At 35.4% G+C, this 19,859-nt stretch overlaps 2 protein-coding genes across 2 annotated transcripts; one reads left to right on the top strand and one right to left on the bottom strand.

The window, feature by feature from the left end:
* Positions 1–886: 886 nt before the first annotated feature.
* LOC120130558 (antiviral protein MAP-like) lies at positions 887–1,806 on the bottom strand. The gene is made up of 2 exons (XM_039147777.1): positions 1,759–1,806; positions 887–1,621 (listed from the first exon to the last, which is right to left on the bottom strand). Exons 1-2 carry the CDS (start codon positions 1,804–1,806, stop codon positions 887–889), a joined length of 783 nt encoding a protein of 260 aa, XP_039003708.1.
* A 944-nt stretch (positions 1,807–2,750) lies between these two features.
* Positions 2,751–3,739, top strand: LOC120130661 (photosynthetic NDH subunit of lumenal location 2, chloroplastic-like). The gene is made up of 2 exons (XM_039147858.1): positions 2,751–3,360; positions 3,444–3,739. Exons 1-2 carry the CDS (start codon positions 2,863–2,865, stop codon positions 3,540–3,542), a joined length of 597 nt encoding a protein of 198 aa, XP_039003789.1. The 5' UTR covers positions 2,751–2,862; the 3' UTR covers positions 3,543–3,739.
* The last annotated feature ends 16,120 nt before the right edge of the window (positions 3,740–19,859 follow it).

Below are 19,859 nucleotides of genomic sequence, written 5' to 3' on the forward strand. Positions count from 1 at the left end.
AACCCTACTGGTACTGTAATTAAATCAAAACCAACTGCAAGTTCAACTAATCCAGCTGTAATCCCAAATGATCATATACTAACACCATGTTAATTCTATTTAAATTATTTTTCCGTTTTCAAATTTTACAGAGAACGAATGAAAAATATGTAAATTTAACCCTAATGATACCGTGAAAGTGCTGGCGGTGAATACGAGTATGTTATCGTTAAGTCAAGCGAAGCAGTGCCACTTCGAACACAAGCCACACCTTCATTGTTTGCTGATGCAACAAAACTTTCATTCCAGGGCAAATTATTATGGAGATGGAGAGAGATTTCCGAGACAAATTGCTATGGTTATGCATTCATGGTGTTTTACATGTATTTTCTGTTGATTGACTGCGGTTGAACAAGACTGATTTGTTCATTGGTTTGTTGTTAACGATGTCGTTTCTAGGACAGAATATTAAGATCGTGAGTTCATAGTGTTTTACTTGTATATTTTGTCTTCGATACTTAATTTTGTGTTGCTACTTTATTGAAACACTGATGGATAACTTTTTAGTCTTTGATCAATTTTGCTTATGTTAATGATGCGAAAAAAGCCTAATTTGATATTTTTGCTTGTTGCTCTGGTTGACTTCATTGTTTGTTGTTCTTATATCTGGAATTTGATGCTTGACAATCAAGATATAAAATGTTTAGAGAGAATTAAGTGTTTAAAAAAAGACTGTCTTCTTGCTTAAAAAAGACTTTAGATTGAAAGCTCATAACTTAACGGCATGAAGAAGAAAATAAAGGGCAAAAGATTGTTATTCGGATAGCTAGACGGCAAGATCCATCATTCTTTTATTTATCGAGTACATAACATATATGGTAGTGCATATATGTGCTTTCGCTTTGAACTAAATCTGGCCAAGTGTTTCGTCGATAACCTGGTGAAGAAGGGTGGTAGCTGAATATGTGGTGGAAGTCTTTTTTTGCAGTATTGCAATAACGGGACGCACAGATGCCACAGTGCTGTAAACAATCTGACCAGAAACAACAGTGACACTCTTTATAAAGGTTCCATCGGGTCTTGTATCTTGGACAGCATCAGACAGTTTTCCCCAACTGGTTTCGTACGCCTTCATTACGCCATCGGGATATAAGGTTTTATCAGGTCCCCCAGGAACAAGCGGCGCCAGTGCAGCTATCTGTTGCTGGATGATTTTCAATCGCGTGGCTTCCGAGACCATCTGGATACAAACTACAAGTGCTTTCGCAACTTGCTTAACATCAGCTTGAGGTGTGTAATAATTCAAGCTCTGGATCTTTTGGCGTAGTTCACCGAATCCCAGAGGGATTTGATCTCTGTCTACTCCTCCTGCTTTAGTTTTGAGGTCATCATAACTGCCACTGAAACCAAGATTGACTCTTGTAGTGCCCTGGAAGAAGAGATTTTGTACGGCTGGGGGAATATCCTTGAACCAGTAGGACGCTGTTCCGTCCCCTGGTCGATAACCCAAGACGTACACAGTGACGGAATCGATAACTAACGACACCTTCTTGGCGCTGCTGGTGAGTTGACCACGACGTATCGATGGAGATCGGTAGGTGACATGGTCCTGGGGGGCAACACGGGAAACCCTTGCACTGAACTTCCATGGACGATCAATGAGTTTATCAGATCCTTAATGAACACATCGTACGTGCTTTTGGTGGCGGACGTAGCGGTGAATGTGACCTTGTAAATCGGGGCTTGTGGTTCCACTGTGGATACCAAACATGCCCATACCACTGCCACTGCCACTGCCAACACCTTCATTGTTTGAGCAACTTTCATTTTTATGGAAACGGAGAGTTGGAAATTGTTTTGCTTGCCAAATGGAACGATGATATCAGCTTTTTATAATAACTTTTAGCATCCAAGACGTGTTAAATTGTGACTGGTTGCTTGCATAATTAAAACCTAATATATCCTACATGAAGTGGCAATCTAACAACTTTAGGACTCTTATATTATATATCCACGTGCATAAATCGTTTTTTTATCAATATAAAGCGACAATGCCAGAGGTGTGTCACATGGCCTACTAATTGCACAGAAACCACTGCCCATAAGTTGGCTATGGTAATCGGACAAACATCTATATTTTTAGTGTATTAAGGTTTTTATATTTTCTAGGTTTTTTTAAAACAATAATATATATTTGAATTAAAATATAAAACTTACACGTCATATCATTAATCTTCTAACTCAAACGATTTACTTAAGTTGAAAGATGAACTCTAACTCGTCATTAAACTAAACATTAAGTTTTTAATTTTAAAATTTACTAGTTTAATAAACTTTAAATATATTTTATTTCTTTTCTTTTACTTCCATTTACCGTACTATGTTGATTTTTATGGATGTTACTAAATAATTCGATCATCAATTATCTTCATTTTATAGATCTCTATGATTTGTTTCTTATATATGAGAAATATTTCTATTTTCTCATGAAAATAATAGTAGAATTTTTTTATCACATTTTATTAAGGTGCATTTGGATGAGGAATTGTAGAAATATTCTAAAAGAAGTTTTGGTGAACCATGATAAGATAGGTTAAATTAGCTATGTCGTTAACATATGGTAAAAGAGAAATATGTAGGTGATTTGTATTATAAAAATATAGAAACTAAATTGTAATAAAATTAAAATAAGAGGGGTTAAATTTTTAACTTTAGAAAAATAGAGAACCAAACTCACGGGTCCCCCTTTACAAGATAAGGAGTGCCAAAAAGCTGAGGTCCGTGTTGGATCAAAGGGCAATATACGGTCAGCATTCAAAATCCACTTTCACATTTTGCACCATTAATGTTCTTCAACATTTCCATACATATTATCCAAAAATCATGAGCTCCTTCATCAGTTCTACATTTTCCACCCATGTCAACCATAACTTTCCCACACCCCAAACTCACCATTGCAGCAAACTCCCCCTCTCCGTAATCCGAGCATCGGTTCAACCCGAACAAAACATTGTGATCGTCGGCAACCGGAGAAAACTCGTAACAACGTTTGTTGCTGCCTCACTGGCTGCACTAGGATTGCAAGGCACACAGGTGGCAGTGGCAGAGAATTGGGGCACGCATTCGTTTCTCAGGGAACGGTTTTTCGAACCCGGTTTGTCGCCAGAAGACGCCGCTGCGAGAATTAAACAAACTGCCGAAGGGTTACATAGCATGAGAGACATGTTGGACACCATGTCATGGAGGTATGTCATGTTTTATATCCGACTGAAGCAGGCTTATCTTTCTCAGGATTTGAAGAACGCCATGAATACATTGCCCCAAGGCCGTAAAGATGTGTACGTGAAAACGGCAAATGAATTGGTGGATAACATGGCAGAGGTACGTATGTTCATAGATTATGAATTAGCTGAAATGGCCAACATTTCTTAATAATTAATGGTTTTTCCCTTTGATTTTCGTAGTTCGATTATTACGTTCGTACCCCGAAAGTATACGAATCGTACTTGTACTATGAGAAGACATTGAAATCCATAGATGATCTAGTGGCATTATTGGGGTAGAACAATGCCTGCAGCTGAAGATATACATAAGCAATTGGCAATTTGCTTCTATGTGACCATAATTGTGGTTCGCAATCAGTAAGATCAGGGAATGTTGAGTTTCAATCAACGCTTAAGAAGACCAGTATTTGGTTCTTTTGCAGCTGTTGTTCATACAATTATATAAGAAATGCTGAAGCTTGAGTACAGAGAATAGTTTCAGTTTTTGTAATGAAAACGAGGTTGAATTGCTGTGTTATTTCTTATGACATGAAACTCAGATTTTTCTCACAGCATATGACAAATCACATACTGCAACACCAACAGGCAAATTTAGACCGACATGTCCAACCAGAATCTTTTCATTTCTGGACTCCAAGTCCTGCAACTTCATAACCAAGAACACGACATGCATAATGCATGGTTGCATACGACAGAGACTAGACATTTTTTTCGAAGATGATAAGGGGACTCCAAGAGAAAAGGGTCATATGCAATATCGACATATAAACATGCTCAAATGAATGGAACTCCATATAATTAGATGATATATGTATAGGCACACACCAGGATAGTAACTTACTTGACAACGTAATCCGACCCTTCATATGGATTCAACGCTTGCAGTTTTACTATCATCATAGATATAATATGTGAAAATGAGAAAGAAGTGCAGCCAAGGACAACTTGCCGGATAAGGTAAGTATGGTATATGGAGGAGAGATCCTAGCCGGCAAATCATCCTTGGCTGCACTACTTCACCTCATTTCCACATGCTAGACCTTAGATGAAGAAATCCGGCACTGGGTTAAACAAATGAGAAAAGTGGAGTGTGCATATAGCCAATAGTGGCAGCTTATATATATACGCGAAGGCCATGAGGGTGCGCATGTGTCTTGAAGTCAGCACACGCAAACAAACCCTAAAAGTCTTTATCTTTGCCATTGCCTACTCTGATCTTTCTTGGAGGAATAAACACTGAACATGGTATGTAATGACATTTTGTTCGACATGCCGTAATCTTAGAGATATGAATGAGAGTGGGAAGAATGGAGATTGGTTCTGATTTGTATGTAAATAGGATGTAGACACCCGTTTTTGTCCGGGTTTTTTTCGTTATTTTATTATTATTATTATTATTATTATCGTTATCTTATTATTTTATTATTATTTATTATTACAAATTTTTGCAGGCTCAAACCCGAAGCCCATCAGATACCAAACCCGACCCAGAATTACAAGACCTGGAGCCCAGACCCGGTTCAGGCCCAATACCCGAACCAAGCCTGGATCTGGCCCAAGTAATTAGGGTTTTAAACCCTAAACGTATCATCATCCAGCCGCCGCCGCCAGCAACAGATGAACAGCCGCGCCACCGTCACTGTTCCGGCCCACTCCGATGGTCCAGCCGCCGTTCCCGCGCCACCATCGTCATCTACAGTGAAAAATCAATCAAACAGCAACCCCATCAGTCCCAAATCAACCCAAATCAGTAAAAAAATATATATCCAAACCCTAAATTAAAAATACCTAAATCCCGATAAATCGGGAAATTTGTCCCTACCAAGGTCAGAGACCCTTACCCCTACGCTAGCATCATCATCATCTCACCAAACGAAGCAAAATCAACCATAAATCAAGCATGCAACCAGAGAGAGGGGGGATTTTTCATTCGGGTTTCCAGAAAAAGAAAAAAAAACATTTGAGAAAAAAAAAACAAAGAGACTACCGAGATTAGAACCCCACAAAAGAAAGAAAGGAAGGAAAGGAGCGATTTTCTTACCTCGGTTTGGCATTGGAAGTCCGAGAGTCGCCGGTTTTCCTCATTTATTCGAAAGGTATAACCTAGATCTAGGTCTTTGGGGAGGGTTTTAGACTAAAGGAGTTCGGTTTTCGACATGGGTATGAACAGGGGATCGTTCTGAGGGTGGTTTTCTCTCTCCTGCCGTCGTGGGCCGCCGTGAGCTCTGCCGAGAGCTCCACCGGCGGCGGCGTGTTCCTCTTCTCCAGAGAGAGATTTGAGAGAGTTTTCCCCCTCTCTCTCTTTTTGTTTCTGGGGCAAGTGGGAAATGAGGGAGATGAGAGGTTTAGCTCATGTTTTGGGCTTTTATTTCCCAGTTGGAACGACACCGTTTAGGGGGTCAGGGTATGCGTGTTTCAGCATGAAAGGGTAAATAGCCCATTTGGTCCCCGTATGTTCATAATCTTCCCCGTGTTTCTCATATTTTTAGGGTAAATCGCACTATAGGTCCCCGTGTATTTTGTAACGTTCTGATGTAGCCATTAAATGAAGTTTCATTTATTTGATTTCAGATTCTGATGTTTCCTTATTTATATTTTAGTCCTTTTATTATTTGTTAAGCTATTTTGTTAATATTTGACATTGGTCACTATATTTGTAAATATATTATTTTAGCCATTGGCATGTGTATGGTCTAATTCCTATTTAGTCTTTTAGGTTTCAGTTTTCTATTTGAGTCTCCTTTTTATTTCTTGTTATATTTTCGTCCTAATATATGTGTTGATGTTTATGATAATTTTTATATATCAGGCCTGGAACTTGTGAAATGTTTATTTCAGTCCTTAAATTTTCTGTAATATTAGTTTGGTTTTATGACTATTCAGGTTTATTGATTTGTGATTAATTTTATTTTGATCATTGTATGTATATTAATGGAATTTATTAACATTTATGTTTTAGTCTTTAAACTGGGTTGCTTTTTATTTTAGTCCGTCTTTGTTCTTAGTTTTTATTTTAGATGAGGTTTATGATTTTGGTCATCTGTTTTGCTTCCTTTTCATTTCGGTCCTTTATGTTGGCTTGTGGGTTCGATTGGGTTAATGTTTGATTTAGGCTTAAATTTTCTTTTAGGTTCATTTTAGTCACTGTTTTAGTTCATTGTATATTTTGTTGACATTCGAATCTGGCCATGTCATTTGTATACATTTTATTTAGTCACTAGTTAGTTTATGGTTTAATTACATTGTAAAGGGGCCCCGTGTTTGTAAGTTTGTTTAAGGGTTTAGTGTATTTTATTTATTTTGTACTTCAAGCCCTATATTTTGTAAAGTTTACATATTGGTCACTGGAATGGTTATTGTTAATATTTCGTAAAGTTTAGACATTGTACTCTTTGTTTATGAAACTTTTATTTTGATCATTACTCTCATATTTTGGGTTAAATATTGATTAATGTCTGTTTATTTTACTTTCATTATATTTTAGTCCTTATCTGGTTTATTATAACATTTTATTAGAGTTCGAATTTGGCCATGTTATTTTATGCATGTTTCATTTTAGTACGTGTTTAACATTTAGCTTAATTATTGTTTAGTTCTTTAGGTTTTTTATTATTTTATTTTCGTCCCTCCAGTTTCTGCATTTATGGTTATGGTCCTTTAATTTCTTATTTACTGTTCAATATTTAAATTTCTGTTAATTATATTTTAGCTCCTTAAATGTTTTTAATGTTTATTTTGGTCTATAATATTTACTGATTTGCATTTTAGTCATTTATGTATGGATGTGTATTTTACTCATTAGTTAATTATTTGGATTGTGTAAACAATGTGTTTGATTTCATTTAATGTAAATATTTGTATTTCCAATTACATTTATTTTCATTATATTTTTATCTATGTATGAAATATTCGAATAATTTCAAGAACACATATTTATAGAATGGGCGTGGAAAGTATCACTTGGTCGAAGTGGTACAATCCGATACGACATTCAAACAAATATGAACTTGGAATAAAATTGATTCTATTTTGTTAATTAATTCATCTCATATTTTAATTCGAATAACGTGATGCAAGTTATTTTATTTCACACAAGTGTTTATTTTTCAATTTATATTACATTCTTGTTTTATCGAATAGGGAATATCCTTTACAGCTAAGAAATAGTCAAAATAGCTTTCCCGACGGAGGATTGTTAATTTCGAGATTTCTTTTCAAGTTAAAGAATTTTCCCTAATAATTATTTGAAGCAAATTAATATTCAATAAATGGATCATAATTTAATTTTATATTCGATTCATACTTTCCACAATCACGACGACATGTAAGCGACACAGTACCAATTTTGGGCGTTGTAGGGGTGTTTATCCTTCCCCATACGTAACCGACTCCCGAACCTGTTTTAAATAAATCTTTGGTAACGTAGATCAAATTTTTGTCTTATAAAACTATTTTTCTTAAAATTGTTTTTAAAAGACGTTTTTTTAGGTATTCGACCTACCTAACCCAAAGGTCGATGGCGACTCATTTTCAATTTAATTTTAATTAATCCAAAATCACCCAATTTTTCCATATAAAAGTCATAATCGTTTTTTTAAAATAATATTTAATTGTTTTACTTAAAAATGGTTATGACAGCTTGGCGACTCTGCTGGGGACTTTTTTTAGAGAGTCAGGCTGTATGTCGTTTACATATTGTCATCTTGGTGGAAATTATGATTTCTAGTTTTAGTTAATTTATGATCCGTTTATTGAAATTTTTAATTGCTTCATTTTTAATTATCATACTAACATTTTATCTTTTTGCTTTCAGCTCTGTCCAAGTTTTTGTCGAGTTTTTTCCTTTTCATTTTGAGTCAAAGGTAGGTATGTTCCTCCTCACACACATCACTCGCATTGGCATAACATAAGCTCTAGACACGAGCTTCGATCCAAATTAGTTGGGGTGAATGCTTCACTCTCGTAAGAATTTATTCTTCGTATGAGTTTTAGCAAATAAACCATGGGATACATACCTTATACCTTCGTAGGAATTTATTCCTCGTATGGGTATAAGGCAGTGAATCCCCTCGAATTGAACTCGGTCCGTTTGAAACCTGTAATGGGTAAGGATTGAGGGTCTGGCAGCCCAAGGGGGCACCGACATCAAGGACAATTCGAGTCCCTTTTTTCCGTTAGAGCCGAAACCAAGCATATAGTGAACCGTCGAACGATCACCCTAGGTATAGTCATACCGAACCTTCGTCCGTCAGTAGGTACCCAAACTAGGTGTACACAAAGGAGGAGTGTTTCTAAACCCTTATCTTTTGTTTTAATTTCGTAGAATTTGTTTTCTTTTTGAATAAAAGCATGCGAACTAGATACCATGCGGTTAGGACCAATTTTTTGAAATTATTCATTTTGGGTAGATAACATGTACGGGTAGGACTATTATCTATTTAAAGCATGCTCGGGTAGATATCATGATGGGTAGGTGTTGTATTCATCTTTTAATAACACTTTTATCTATATCGATTGTCTTACCTGTACTAACTAATTTCTTTTATTTTCTTTGTGTGCACTAACTTATTTATTTTCTGTTGTTTTTGTTTTTTTCATTCTTCTTTACATTGCATCATCATAACATAATGCGAAAATGTTGATCAGCAAGGGGATATTCGAGAGAAAATTTTCACAAGAAGAGATAAAAGTTTTCAACCAAGCAGTCGCGTACACAGACGTGCACCTAAGGCTAAAAAGAAATGCACAGAGTACGAGAATGAGATTTTCTCGAAGATCGTGCATCATTCGAGACTGATATGATAATCCACTGATCTAAGGAGTAATCCAGCAGTAGATTCTCATCCACAATTATTCCATCGTTAACCATCAGGGAGTGGAGCACAAACTTCAGCATAGCCGAGGTATTAATGGAGTTAGCTTACAGAGCATTGAGGGGCATCGGTTCCAAGTACAAAGATCCGAGACGAAGCAGTGAGCTCGAAGATCGTGCGTCATTCGGTACTGAGATGATGATCCACTGATTCAAGGAGTAATCTAGCAGTGAAGTCTTATCTACAATCATTTCGTCGCTAGTTATCAAAGAACGACACACCGACCTCACTACCACCGAGGCATTAACGGAGTCAGATTACAGAGCGCTTGAGGGGCATCATTATTGAGGACGAAGATCCGATATGAAGCAGTGATCCATTCCAGGCTCACCATCTAAGCGAAGACATGTCTGTAAAGTGGACTGTCTTGTAATGTGAAATTTTTTATCTCTGGTGGAAATTGTTCTACGGTATTTATCGTTGGGATCAATATTTTTGCATCCGCATTTGTATCATTGCATTTTATTCAACATTCATTTAAGCATTGTTATGTGCATTAATCATACCTTGTGGGAAACTTTGAGGAAGCGCTTCTAACTGTGCAACTGCATTCACAAAGTATTGAAAATGGATGCAAAATTTGAGGAATTGAAGAAAGAGCTGAACAAGAGTTTGCAAAAGTTGCAAGCAGAGTGGGAGGTTAAAATGGAGCAGATGCAAAAGACCACCGTGGATCGTATCTTGCAAAACCAAAAAGACCTAGTTGACCAAATGGTAGCAAAGATGGCTGAGCTCAACCAAGAAAAAGGCAAAGAAAAGATTTCATTAACCCGTGAAACAGTTAAATGTGTGAAAGCACAGGCTAGTTCATAACCAATTATATCGCCCAACAGGATTCCTAGTCACGAAGTGACGAAAAGAACAAATAACGAGATCCCGGAGAATTTGAAACAATGGTGTAGAGAAACATTCCAGGGAATGAGAGGACAGAGCTCTCACAGCGGGATGGATGCAACAGAACTAGTACTAGTTCCTGACCTGGTGCTTCCGCCCAAATTCAAGATGCCCGAGTTTGAAAAGTATAGTGGAACCAGTTGCCCCAATGCACATCTCACGATGTTTATCCGAAGGATGACTGGATACACCAACAATGATCCGATGTTGATCCACTGCTTTCAAGATAGTTTGATTGGACCCGCTTCTAGGTGGTATAATCAACTGAGTCATACTCAAGTCCGCTCCTGGAGGGATTTGGCTAGTGCTTTTCTGGGCCAATACAAGCACATGATTGATATGGCCCCCGATCGAACAATGCTTCAGAATATGGAGATGAAGAATTATGAGAGCTTTCGACAGTACGCACAACGATGGAGCACAACGATGGAGGGATGTTGCATCTCAAGTGCATCTACCAATGACAAAAAAAAGAGTTTATCACTCTATTCATCGATACATTGAAGTCTCCATATATCGACTACATGATAGGGGTTGCCACTAAGAGTTTCTCTGACATCATCATGTGTGGAGAAATGATTGAAAGAGCTATCAAGAATGGCCAGATATGTGGTACTAGCCATACTGACGTCGAGGAAAGAGCTGAGGTCAGTCTAGTGGATTTAGCTAATCTGGGGACCGTGTCTCATAATGTTTTTCGTAAAAAGACATGTATCAATCTGATTCCGATGACATATAAGGAATTGCTCCCAGCGCTAATTGAGAACAACCTGGTGATTCCAGTTCAATCCAAACCAAGAACTGGCCCATATCCTGAAGGCCATGATATTAACGCCATATGCAACTATCACATTGGGATCTCAGGGCATACTACTGAAAATTGTAAGGCACTGAAGTGCAAGATCCAGAACATAATGGATTCAGGGGCATGTACAATCAAAGAAAAATGGGGCCATTGCATCTACCACTTGCACTGAGAGCATAGTTTTGTTTGAACTCGGTTTTTTTCCTTCTTTAATATTTTCATAAATATTTTTTAATTTTTTTTATGATTGAAATTATGCTACTTTCTAAGGTTAAATAATTGAACAAATTTTAATCTTTAGTTCTTTGAATATCAAATGAGTTAGGAATCCTTTTAATTCTTCAAGAATTATAGATTTTTGACATATGGCAAGATTAGACCCTTTCTTATTCTGTCCAAACCCAAAATAAAATCTCTCGATTTTTTTTTACCCGAAATAATTCCTGGTCACTACCAAATAACCAATTTTTGACATTCTATCTCTTTGAGACCTTGAAATATTCTTTTCGACCTTGAAACGTTCCCTCTCTTTGAGACCTTGAAATATTCTTTCCACCTTGAAACACTGTATTTATTTTTTGAGACACAAAAGTCATACCCATACCTTTCTTTGAGCCAATAAAGTCATCATCGTCTTCTTAGACGTAGAACCAACTTTTTCTACCAATAAAACCTACAGACATTGAGTACAAGATGTTCACTTGAACATAAACCTTCCTACAAAGAAGACACAGTGTGGGGCATCTCGCATCAATTTTCTGAAGACGAGAATGAGCAATTGAGACATGTTGAGAGCAAGAAGCGAAGAAAAAATAGAATTCATTCAAAATAATTTTATCATGCATTAATTACTGTTTTCATTTAAATAAAAATTAATCCTGAAAATCTATCCCCCTGGGGATACCTCTTCTGCAAGGACTTCTGTGTATGAGATGATGAACGGCTTTCTTTCTTTATCCCTTCACAAAAGGAGAAAATATATCCCTTGTGTCCCCTTTGAGCCTGAATGATATTTTCTTTTGATTCAACCCTAACCAAGGATCACCCTCCACACTGGGGGGCAATGTGAAGGAAATCTGAGTGAAGAAAATTGATCCAAATGAGATACCGAAAGGTGAACCAAATACATAGTGCAAAGATCATATTAAAGCGAAGAGAAAAGAAAAACAAAGAGAAAGAAACAAAGTAAAAAAAAAATAAGAGAAAGAGGACAAAGAGCACATACAAAGAGTCTCTCGACTCAAATGGCACATCAAGTTTCAAACTATGAGATTGATCCAGAATTAGTTCACCAGAAGATCATAGAACATCAAGAGAAAGACATGCGAGTAGATTCAAATTGAGCAAAACAAGATCGAAGGCATCAGAGTTAATTGATCCTTGGTTTAAATACCCTTAAAACACATGTTTGGGCCTTTTATCCCTTTCTTTCATAACCCTGAACCATGACCTACATTACGTGTCTTACAAGTCCCTTCTAATCATATATGGATTTCTAAGCGGAAGAGACTATCCTCATATTTCATCCCGCCTATCAGGATTAATATTTTACTTATAAAGATTTTCTAAAATCTTTAATGCATGATAGAGAAAAATAACAAAGGGGGGTTAAAGACGTAAAATTCTGAGTAACGTCTTGAAACCAAAGGAGGATTCGAGTTGAAGACCTGAAAGGGGCGGCTCGAATATGAAGATTATTACATAGGAGACGATTGCTCAAATCCCTTGATGAGGCATCACACAACATGAATGAGAACATGAGAGTTGGGAGTCAGAGAAAACTTCCAATAACTGAGTACAGAAGCTACTCCATCAGATCAGAGAACATCAAATAAATGAGAACACTATACTTTTGACCAAAATTAACCACTTGAGACTTTTTTATCCTTCCTTACTTAACCATCTCTCAAAGATAGCATTGATCTTGACACTTGTCAAATAGCTATAATTTATTGAAGGATTACAATTGTAATTAATTCTTTGATATCCAATGAACTCTTGTTTTATGACTTGTCAATTGTGAAACCTTGAAAGGAGCAATGTTTTCAAAACTTTTGATTAAACATTTTTCAAAACTATTGATATTTTCAGACTTTTGAAAATAAAAGAAGAAGAAAAACATTTTCAAACAAGATAATCTCTCTGGAGGCGTATCTTGGAATTCAAAAAATATCTATCTGAAGCTCAAGATCGAAGAGGGGCAAGAGAAGCTAAATTTTAGGGCAAAATTTGATGGAATAAACAAATGGTCTCAGGTCAAGGTTTGTAAGAGTACACATTGGTGGAAATACGGACAAGTTGAATCAATGATAGAGTGAAGACTGCTCTCGCGATCATTCTCCTTCTAGATCGAGAAAAGTACATACATACATACATACATACACATACATACATGATACATAAAATTGGGATCAAACATTTATCATCATGTGTATTAAAGACATTTTTCTCCTCGCTGGAGGACAAATTCAATAAAAAAAATCAAATAAATTTCATCTTGACATCCATCATAACATCCAAGATAGTCAGTCAAAAATACATCATTTTGATCTCTCAGGAAATCAAGCTCAGAAATGACCAGAAATCCCTAACTTGAAGAAGCAATGATTTGACTTCTTGAAGTCAACAATCAAGACATTTCCTCAACATACAGGAACAAGAAGACTATCTATCATCTTTGAGGTTTTTCATTGAAGTAAAATTCAGTCTCTTGAGACATTTTTCCACAAACTTTGAGATTTTTCTAAAAACAAATTTTGTCTCGCTTGAGACAATTTATTTCAAAACAAATTTCGTCTCATTTGAGACATTTTTCCTTTGAGATCCAAATTTTGAATTTGTTTCACATTAAACAAAGTTGATCTCATTTGAGATCGTATCTATTTCAAAACAAAATTTTTGTCTCACTTGAGATATTTTTCCACAAATTTTGAGAATTTTAAAACAAATTTTTGTCTCGCTTGAGACAATTTCTTTCAAAGCAAATTTTGTCTCGATTGAGACAGCTTTCTAAAAACAAATTTTGTCTCGTTTGAGACAATTTCTTGAAAAACAAATTCCGCCTCACTGGAGACATTTTTCATTGAGATACAAATTTCGAATTTGTGTCACATTAAACAAAGTTGATCTCACTTGAGATCGTTTTCTCAAACTTTGTCTCGCTTGAGACAATTTCTCTAAAAACAAATTTTGTCTCATTTGAGACTATATCTTAAAGCAAATTTTGTCTCGCTTGAGACATCATTTTCTCTCATAATACAAATTTCAAGGTTGTTGTACTTAAAGCAAAATTAATATCACTTGAGATTTTCAAAGTTGATTTGTCTCGCACGAGACAGTTTCCCCTTTAAACAAGTCCTGAAATTGTTTCATTTGAAACAAAATAAACACTTTTGAAAACACCTTTGAGGTTATTTCCATATAAACAAAATCGACAATATTTGAATCTTTTAAAACGATTTTTTTTGTCTCTCTTGAGACAGTTTCTCTTGAAAAAAATCTTTGAGTTTGTTTCTCTTGAAAAAATCTTTGAGTTAGTTTCTCTTGAAAAAAAAATCTTTGAGTTTGTTTCTCTGGAAAAAATCTTTGAGTTTGTTCCTCTTGAAAAAATCTTTGAGTTTGCTCCTTTTGAATAAAAATCTTGGAGTTTGTTCCTTTTGAATAAATATCTTTGAGTTGTTTCTTTTGAAAAATCTTTGAGTCTATTTATTTTGAAACAAAGTTTTGTCTCTCTTGAGACAATTTCGTGAAAAATCTTTGAGTCTGAAACAAAGTTTTGTCTCTCTTGAGACAATTTTGTGAAAAAAAAATCTTTGAGATTGTTTCTTTTGAAAAAAATCTTTGAGTTTGTTTCTTTGGAAACAAATTTTGTCTCTCTTAAGATAGTTTCTTTTAAAACAAAAATCTTTGAGTTTGTTTCTTTGGAAACAAAATTTTGTCTATCTTAAGATAATTTCTTTTGAAAAAAATCTTTGAATCTGTTTCTCTTAAAATGAATTTTGTATCTCTTGAGACAGTTTCTAATGAAAAACTAACTTTTGAGATTGTTTCATTTGAAACAAATTTGGTCTCACTTAAGATGTGATCAATCTTTGAGTCTGTTTCTTTTGAAACAAAATTTTATCTCTTAAAGACAATTTCTTTTGAAAAAAAATCTTTGAGTTTGTTTCCTTTGAAACAAAATTTTGTCTCTCGAGACAACTTCTTTTGAAAATACCCACATTTGAGATCGTTTAGACAATTTCTTTTAAAACTACCCACCTTTGAGATCGTTTCTATTAAAACAAATTTTGTCTCGCATGAGACAGTTTCCTTTCAATGACATCTTTGAATCGTTTCCCTTCAAACGAATTTTGTCTCTTGAAACATTTTCTCTTAAAACAAGATCATCTTTGAGTTTGTTTCTCTGGAAACAAGGTTTTATCCCTTAAAACAGTTTCTTTTGAAGAAAAATCATCATTGAATCTCTTTCTTTGGAAACAAAATTTTGTTTCTCTCGAGACAGTTTCTTTGAGAAAAATCTTTGAGTTTGTTTCTTTGGAAAACAAAATTTACCATCATTGAATTTGTTTCCCTTGAAACAAAACAAACATCTTTGAAATCGTTTCCCTTGAAATGAATTTTGTCTCATTTGAGACAGTTTCCCATGAAACACAGATATTTGAGAACGTTCCCTTAAAAACAAATTTTGTCTCGCTTGAGACAATTTCCCTTTAAACGTCATCTTTTGAGTTGTTTCATTTGAAATGAATTTTGTCTCTTTCGAGACAGTTGCTTTTGAAACACATTATCTTTGAGCTTGTTTTCTTGAAACAAATCTTTGAGTCTGTTTCTTTTGAAACAAATCTTTAATTTGGTTTCTCTTGAAACCATAACTCCTAAAGATGGCCATCCGTCTTCATCATGTAGGAACCGTGTCATCCCCAGACCAGATCTCCTCATCACGTAGGAGCCGTGTTATCACCTTTAGATGGCCAGAACTCTTCATCACGTATGAGCCGTGTCATCCCCTGACCAGATTTCCTCATCACGTAGGAACTGGGTCACCCTTAGATAACCAGCCGTCCTCATCACGTAGGAACCGTGTTATCACCTTTAGATGGCCAGACCTCTTCATCACGTATGAGCCGTGTCATCCCCTGACCAGATTTCCTCATCACGTAGGAACCGGGTCACCCCTAGATAACCAGCCGTCCTCATCACGTAGGAACCTAGTTATCACCCTTCCTAAAGATGACCAGAACTCTTCGTCACGTATGAGCCGTGTCATCCCCCGACAGATTTTTTCATCACGTAGGAGCCGTGTCGCCCTTAGATGACCAGACCTCTTCATTGCGTATGAGCAGTGTCGTCCCCACCAACAAAACTATCCATTTTTTTCAAACCAAAAAGAGGAGAACCAGACAAAAACGTGTTTTCTTGTCGTCTTTGCCCTATTCTTGTTAACATAAGAATGTGCAAAGAGGGGCAGCTGTAGACACCCGTTTTTGTCCGGGTTTTTTTCGTTATTTTATTATTATTATTATTATTATTATCGTTATCTTATTATTTTATTATTATTTATTATTACAAATTTTTGCAGGCTCAAACCCGAAGCCCATCAGATACCAAACCCGACCCAGAATTATAAGACCTGGAGCCCAGACCCGGTTCAGGCCCAATACCCGAACCAAGCCTGGATCTGGCCCAAGTAATTAGGGTTTTAAACCCTAAACGTATCATCATCCAGTCGCCGCCGCCAGCAACAGATGAACAGCCGCGCCACCGTCACTGTTCCGGCCCACTCCGATGGTCCAGCCGCCGTTCCCGCGCCACCATCGTCATCTACAGTGAAAAATCAATCAAACAGCAACCCCATCAGTCCCAAATCAACCCAAATCAGTAAAAAAATATATATCCAAACCCTAAATTAAAAATACCTAAATCCCGATAAATCGGGAAATTTGTCCCTACCAAGGTCAGAGACCCTTACCCCTACGCTAGCATCATCATCATCTCACCAAACGAAGCAAAATCAACCATAAATCAAGCATGCAACCAGAGAGAGGGTGGATTTTTCATTCGGGTTTTTAGAAAAAGAAAAAAAAACATTTGAGAAAAAAAAACAAAGAGACTACCGAGATTAGAACCCCACAAAAGAAAGAAATGAAGGAAAGGAGCGATTTTCTTACCTCGGTTTGGCATTGGAAGTCCGAGAGTCGCCGGTTTTCCTCATTTATTCGAAAGGTATAACCTAGATCTAGGTCTTTGGGGAGGGTTTTAGACTAAAGGAGTTCGGTTTTCGACATGGGTATGAACAGGGGATCGTTCTGAGGGTGGTTTTCTCTCTCCTGCCGTCGTGGGCCGCCGTGAGCTCCGCCGAGAGCTCCACCGGCGGCGGCGTGTTCCTCTTCTCCAGAGAGAGATTTGAGAGAGTTTTCCCCCTCTCTCTCTTTTTGTTTCTGGGGCAAGTGGGAAATGAGGGAGATGAGAGGTTTAGCTCATGTTTTGGGCTTTTATTTCCCAGTTGGAACGACACTGTTTAGGGGGTCAGGGTATGCGTGTTTCAGCATGAAAGGGTAAATAGCCCATTTGGTCCCCGTATGTTCATAATCTTCCCCGTGTTTCTCATATTTTTAGGGTAAATCGCACTATAGGTCCCCGTGTATTTGTAACGTTCTGATGTAGCCATTAAATGAAGTTTCATTTATTTGATTTCAGATTCTGATGTTTCCTTATTTATATTTTTAGTCCTTTTATTATTTGTTAAGCTATTTTGTTAATATTTGACATTGGTCACTATATTTGTAAATATATTATTTTAGCCATTGGCATGTGTATGGTCTAATTCCTATTTAGTCTTTTAGGTTTCAGTTTTCTATTTGAGTCTCCTTTTTATTTCTTGTTATATTTTCGTCCTAATATATGTGTTGATGTTTATGATAATTTTTATATATCAGGCCTGGAACTTGTGAAATGTTTATTTCAGTCCTTAAATTTTCTGTAATATTAGTTTGGTTTTATGACTATTCAGGTTTATTGATTTGTGATTAATTTTATTTTGATCATTGTATGTATATTAATGGAATTTATTAACATTTATGTTTTAGTCTTTAAACTGGGTTGCTTTTTATTTTAGTCCGTCTTTGTTCTTAGTTTTTATTTTAGATGAGGTTTATGATTTTTGGTCATCTGTTTTGCTTCCTTTTCATTTCGGTCCTTTATGTTGGCTTGTGGGTTCGATTGGGTTAATGTTTGATTTAGGCTTAAATTTTCTTTTAGGTTCATTTTAGTCACTGTTTTAGTTCATTGTATATTTTTGTTGACATTCGAATCTGGCCATGTCATTTGTATACATTTTATTTTAGTCACTAGTTAGTTTATGGTTTAATTACATTGTAAAGGGGGCCCGTGTTTGTAAGTTTGTTTAAGGGTTTAGTGTATTTTATTTATTTTGTACTTCAAGCCCTATATTTTGTAAAGTTTACATATTGGTCACTGGAATGGTTATTGTTAATATTTCGTAAAGTTTAGACATTGTACTCTTTGTTTATGAAACTTTTATTTTGATCATTACTCTCATATTTGGGTTAAATATGATTAATGTCTGTTTATTTTACTTTCATTATATTTTAGTCCTTATCTGGTTTATTATAACATTTTATTAGAGTTCGAATTTGGCCATGTTATTTTATGCATGTTTCATTTTAGTACGTGTTTAACATTTAGCTTAATTATTGTTTAGTTCTTTAGGTTTTTTATTATTTTATTTTCGTCCCTCCAGTTTCTGCATTTATGGTTATGGTCCTTTAATTTCTTATTTACTGTTCAATATTTTAAATTTCTGTTAATTATATTTTAGCTCCTTAAATGTTTTTAATGTTTATTTTGGTCTATAATATTTACTGATTTGCATTTTAGTCATTTATGTATGGATGTGTATTTTACTCATTAGTTAATTATTTGGATTGTGTAAACAATGTGTTTGATTTCATTTAATGTAAATATTTGTATTTCCAATTACATTTATTTTCATTATATTTTTATCTATGTATGAAATATTCGAATAATTTCAAGAACACATATTTATAGAACGGCGTGGAAAGTATCACTTGGTCGAAGTGGTACAATCCGATACGACATTCAAACAAATATGAACTTGGAATAAAATTGATTCTATTTTGTTAATTAATTCATCTCATATTTTAATTCGAATAACGTGATGCAAGTTATTTTATTTCACACAAGTGTTTATTTTTCAATTTATATTACATTCTTGTTTTATCGAATAGGGAATATCCTTTACAGCTAAGAAATAGTCAAAAATAGCTTTCCCGACGGAGGATTGTTAATTTCGAGATTTCTTTTCAAGTTAAAGAATTTTCCCTAATAATTATTTGAAGCAAATTTAATATTCAATAAATGGATCATAATTTAATTTTATATTCGATTCATACTTTCCACAATCACGACGACATGTAAGCGACACAGTACCAATTTTGGGCGTTGTAGGGGTGTTTATCCTTCCCCACACGTAACCGACTCCCGAACCTGTTTTAAATAAATCTTTGGTAACGTAGATCAAATTTTTGTCTTATAAAACTATTTTTCTTAAAATTGTTTTTAAAAGACGTTTTTTTAGGTATTCGACCTACCTAACCCAAAGGTCGATGGCGACTCATTTTCAATTTAATTTTAATTAATCCAAAATCACCCAATTTTTCCATATAAAAGTCATAATCGTTTTTTAAAATAATATTTAATTATTTTACTTAAAAATGGTTATGACATAGGAAATGGAGGTTATGGGTCGAGGAGGATAACATTTTCTCTGAAATCACCGCCCACCACCCATCACTCTTTTCCTGCCTCCTTTTCAGCTACATGATGCATCACATTCAATTATATAATTCAATTTCTCAATTTCAATATTCTACCTACTATCCAAACCCAACTTAAATTAAAACTCGATATACATTATCCAAATCCACTAAACATTATCTAAGTTCCATTACATCATATATCTCTACTTTCATCCTTTCGACT

Source organism: Hibiscus syriacus, unplaced genomic scaffold (genome assembly GCF_006381635.1).
Source record: "Hibiscus syriacus cultivar Baekdansim isolate YM2019G1 unplaced genomic scaffold, ASM638163v2 tig00001674_pilon, whole genome shotgun sequence".
Lineage (NCBI taxonomy): Eukaryota > Viridiplantae > Streptophyta > Magnoliopsida > Malvales > Malvaceae > Hibiscus > Hibiscus syriacus.

Coding starts and splice junctions, on each gene's coding strand:
- LOC120130558 (XM_039147777.1), bottom strand. CDS start 1,806: ATGAAAGTTGCTCAAACAATGAAGGTGTTGGCAGTGGCAGTGGCAGTG. Junction 1,622..1,758: donor TGGCAGTGGCAGTGGCAGTG/GTATGGGCATGT, acceptor CGTCCATGGAAG/TTCAGTGCAAGGGTTTCCCG.
- LOC120130661 (XM_039147858.1), top strand. CDS start 2,863: ATGAGCTCCTTCATCAGTTCTACATTTTCCACCCATGTCAACCATAAC. Junction 3,361..3,443: donor TGGTGGATAACATGGCAGAG/GTACGTATGTTC, acceptor TGATTTTCGTAG/TTCGATTATTACGTTCGTAC.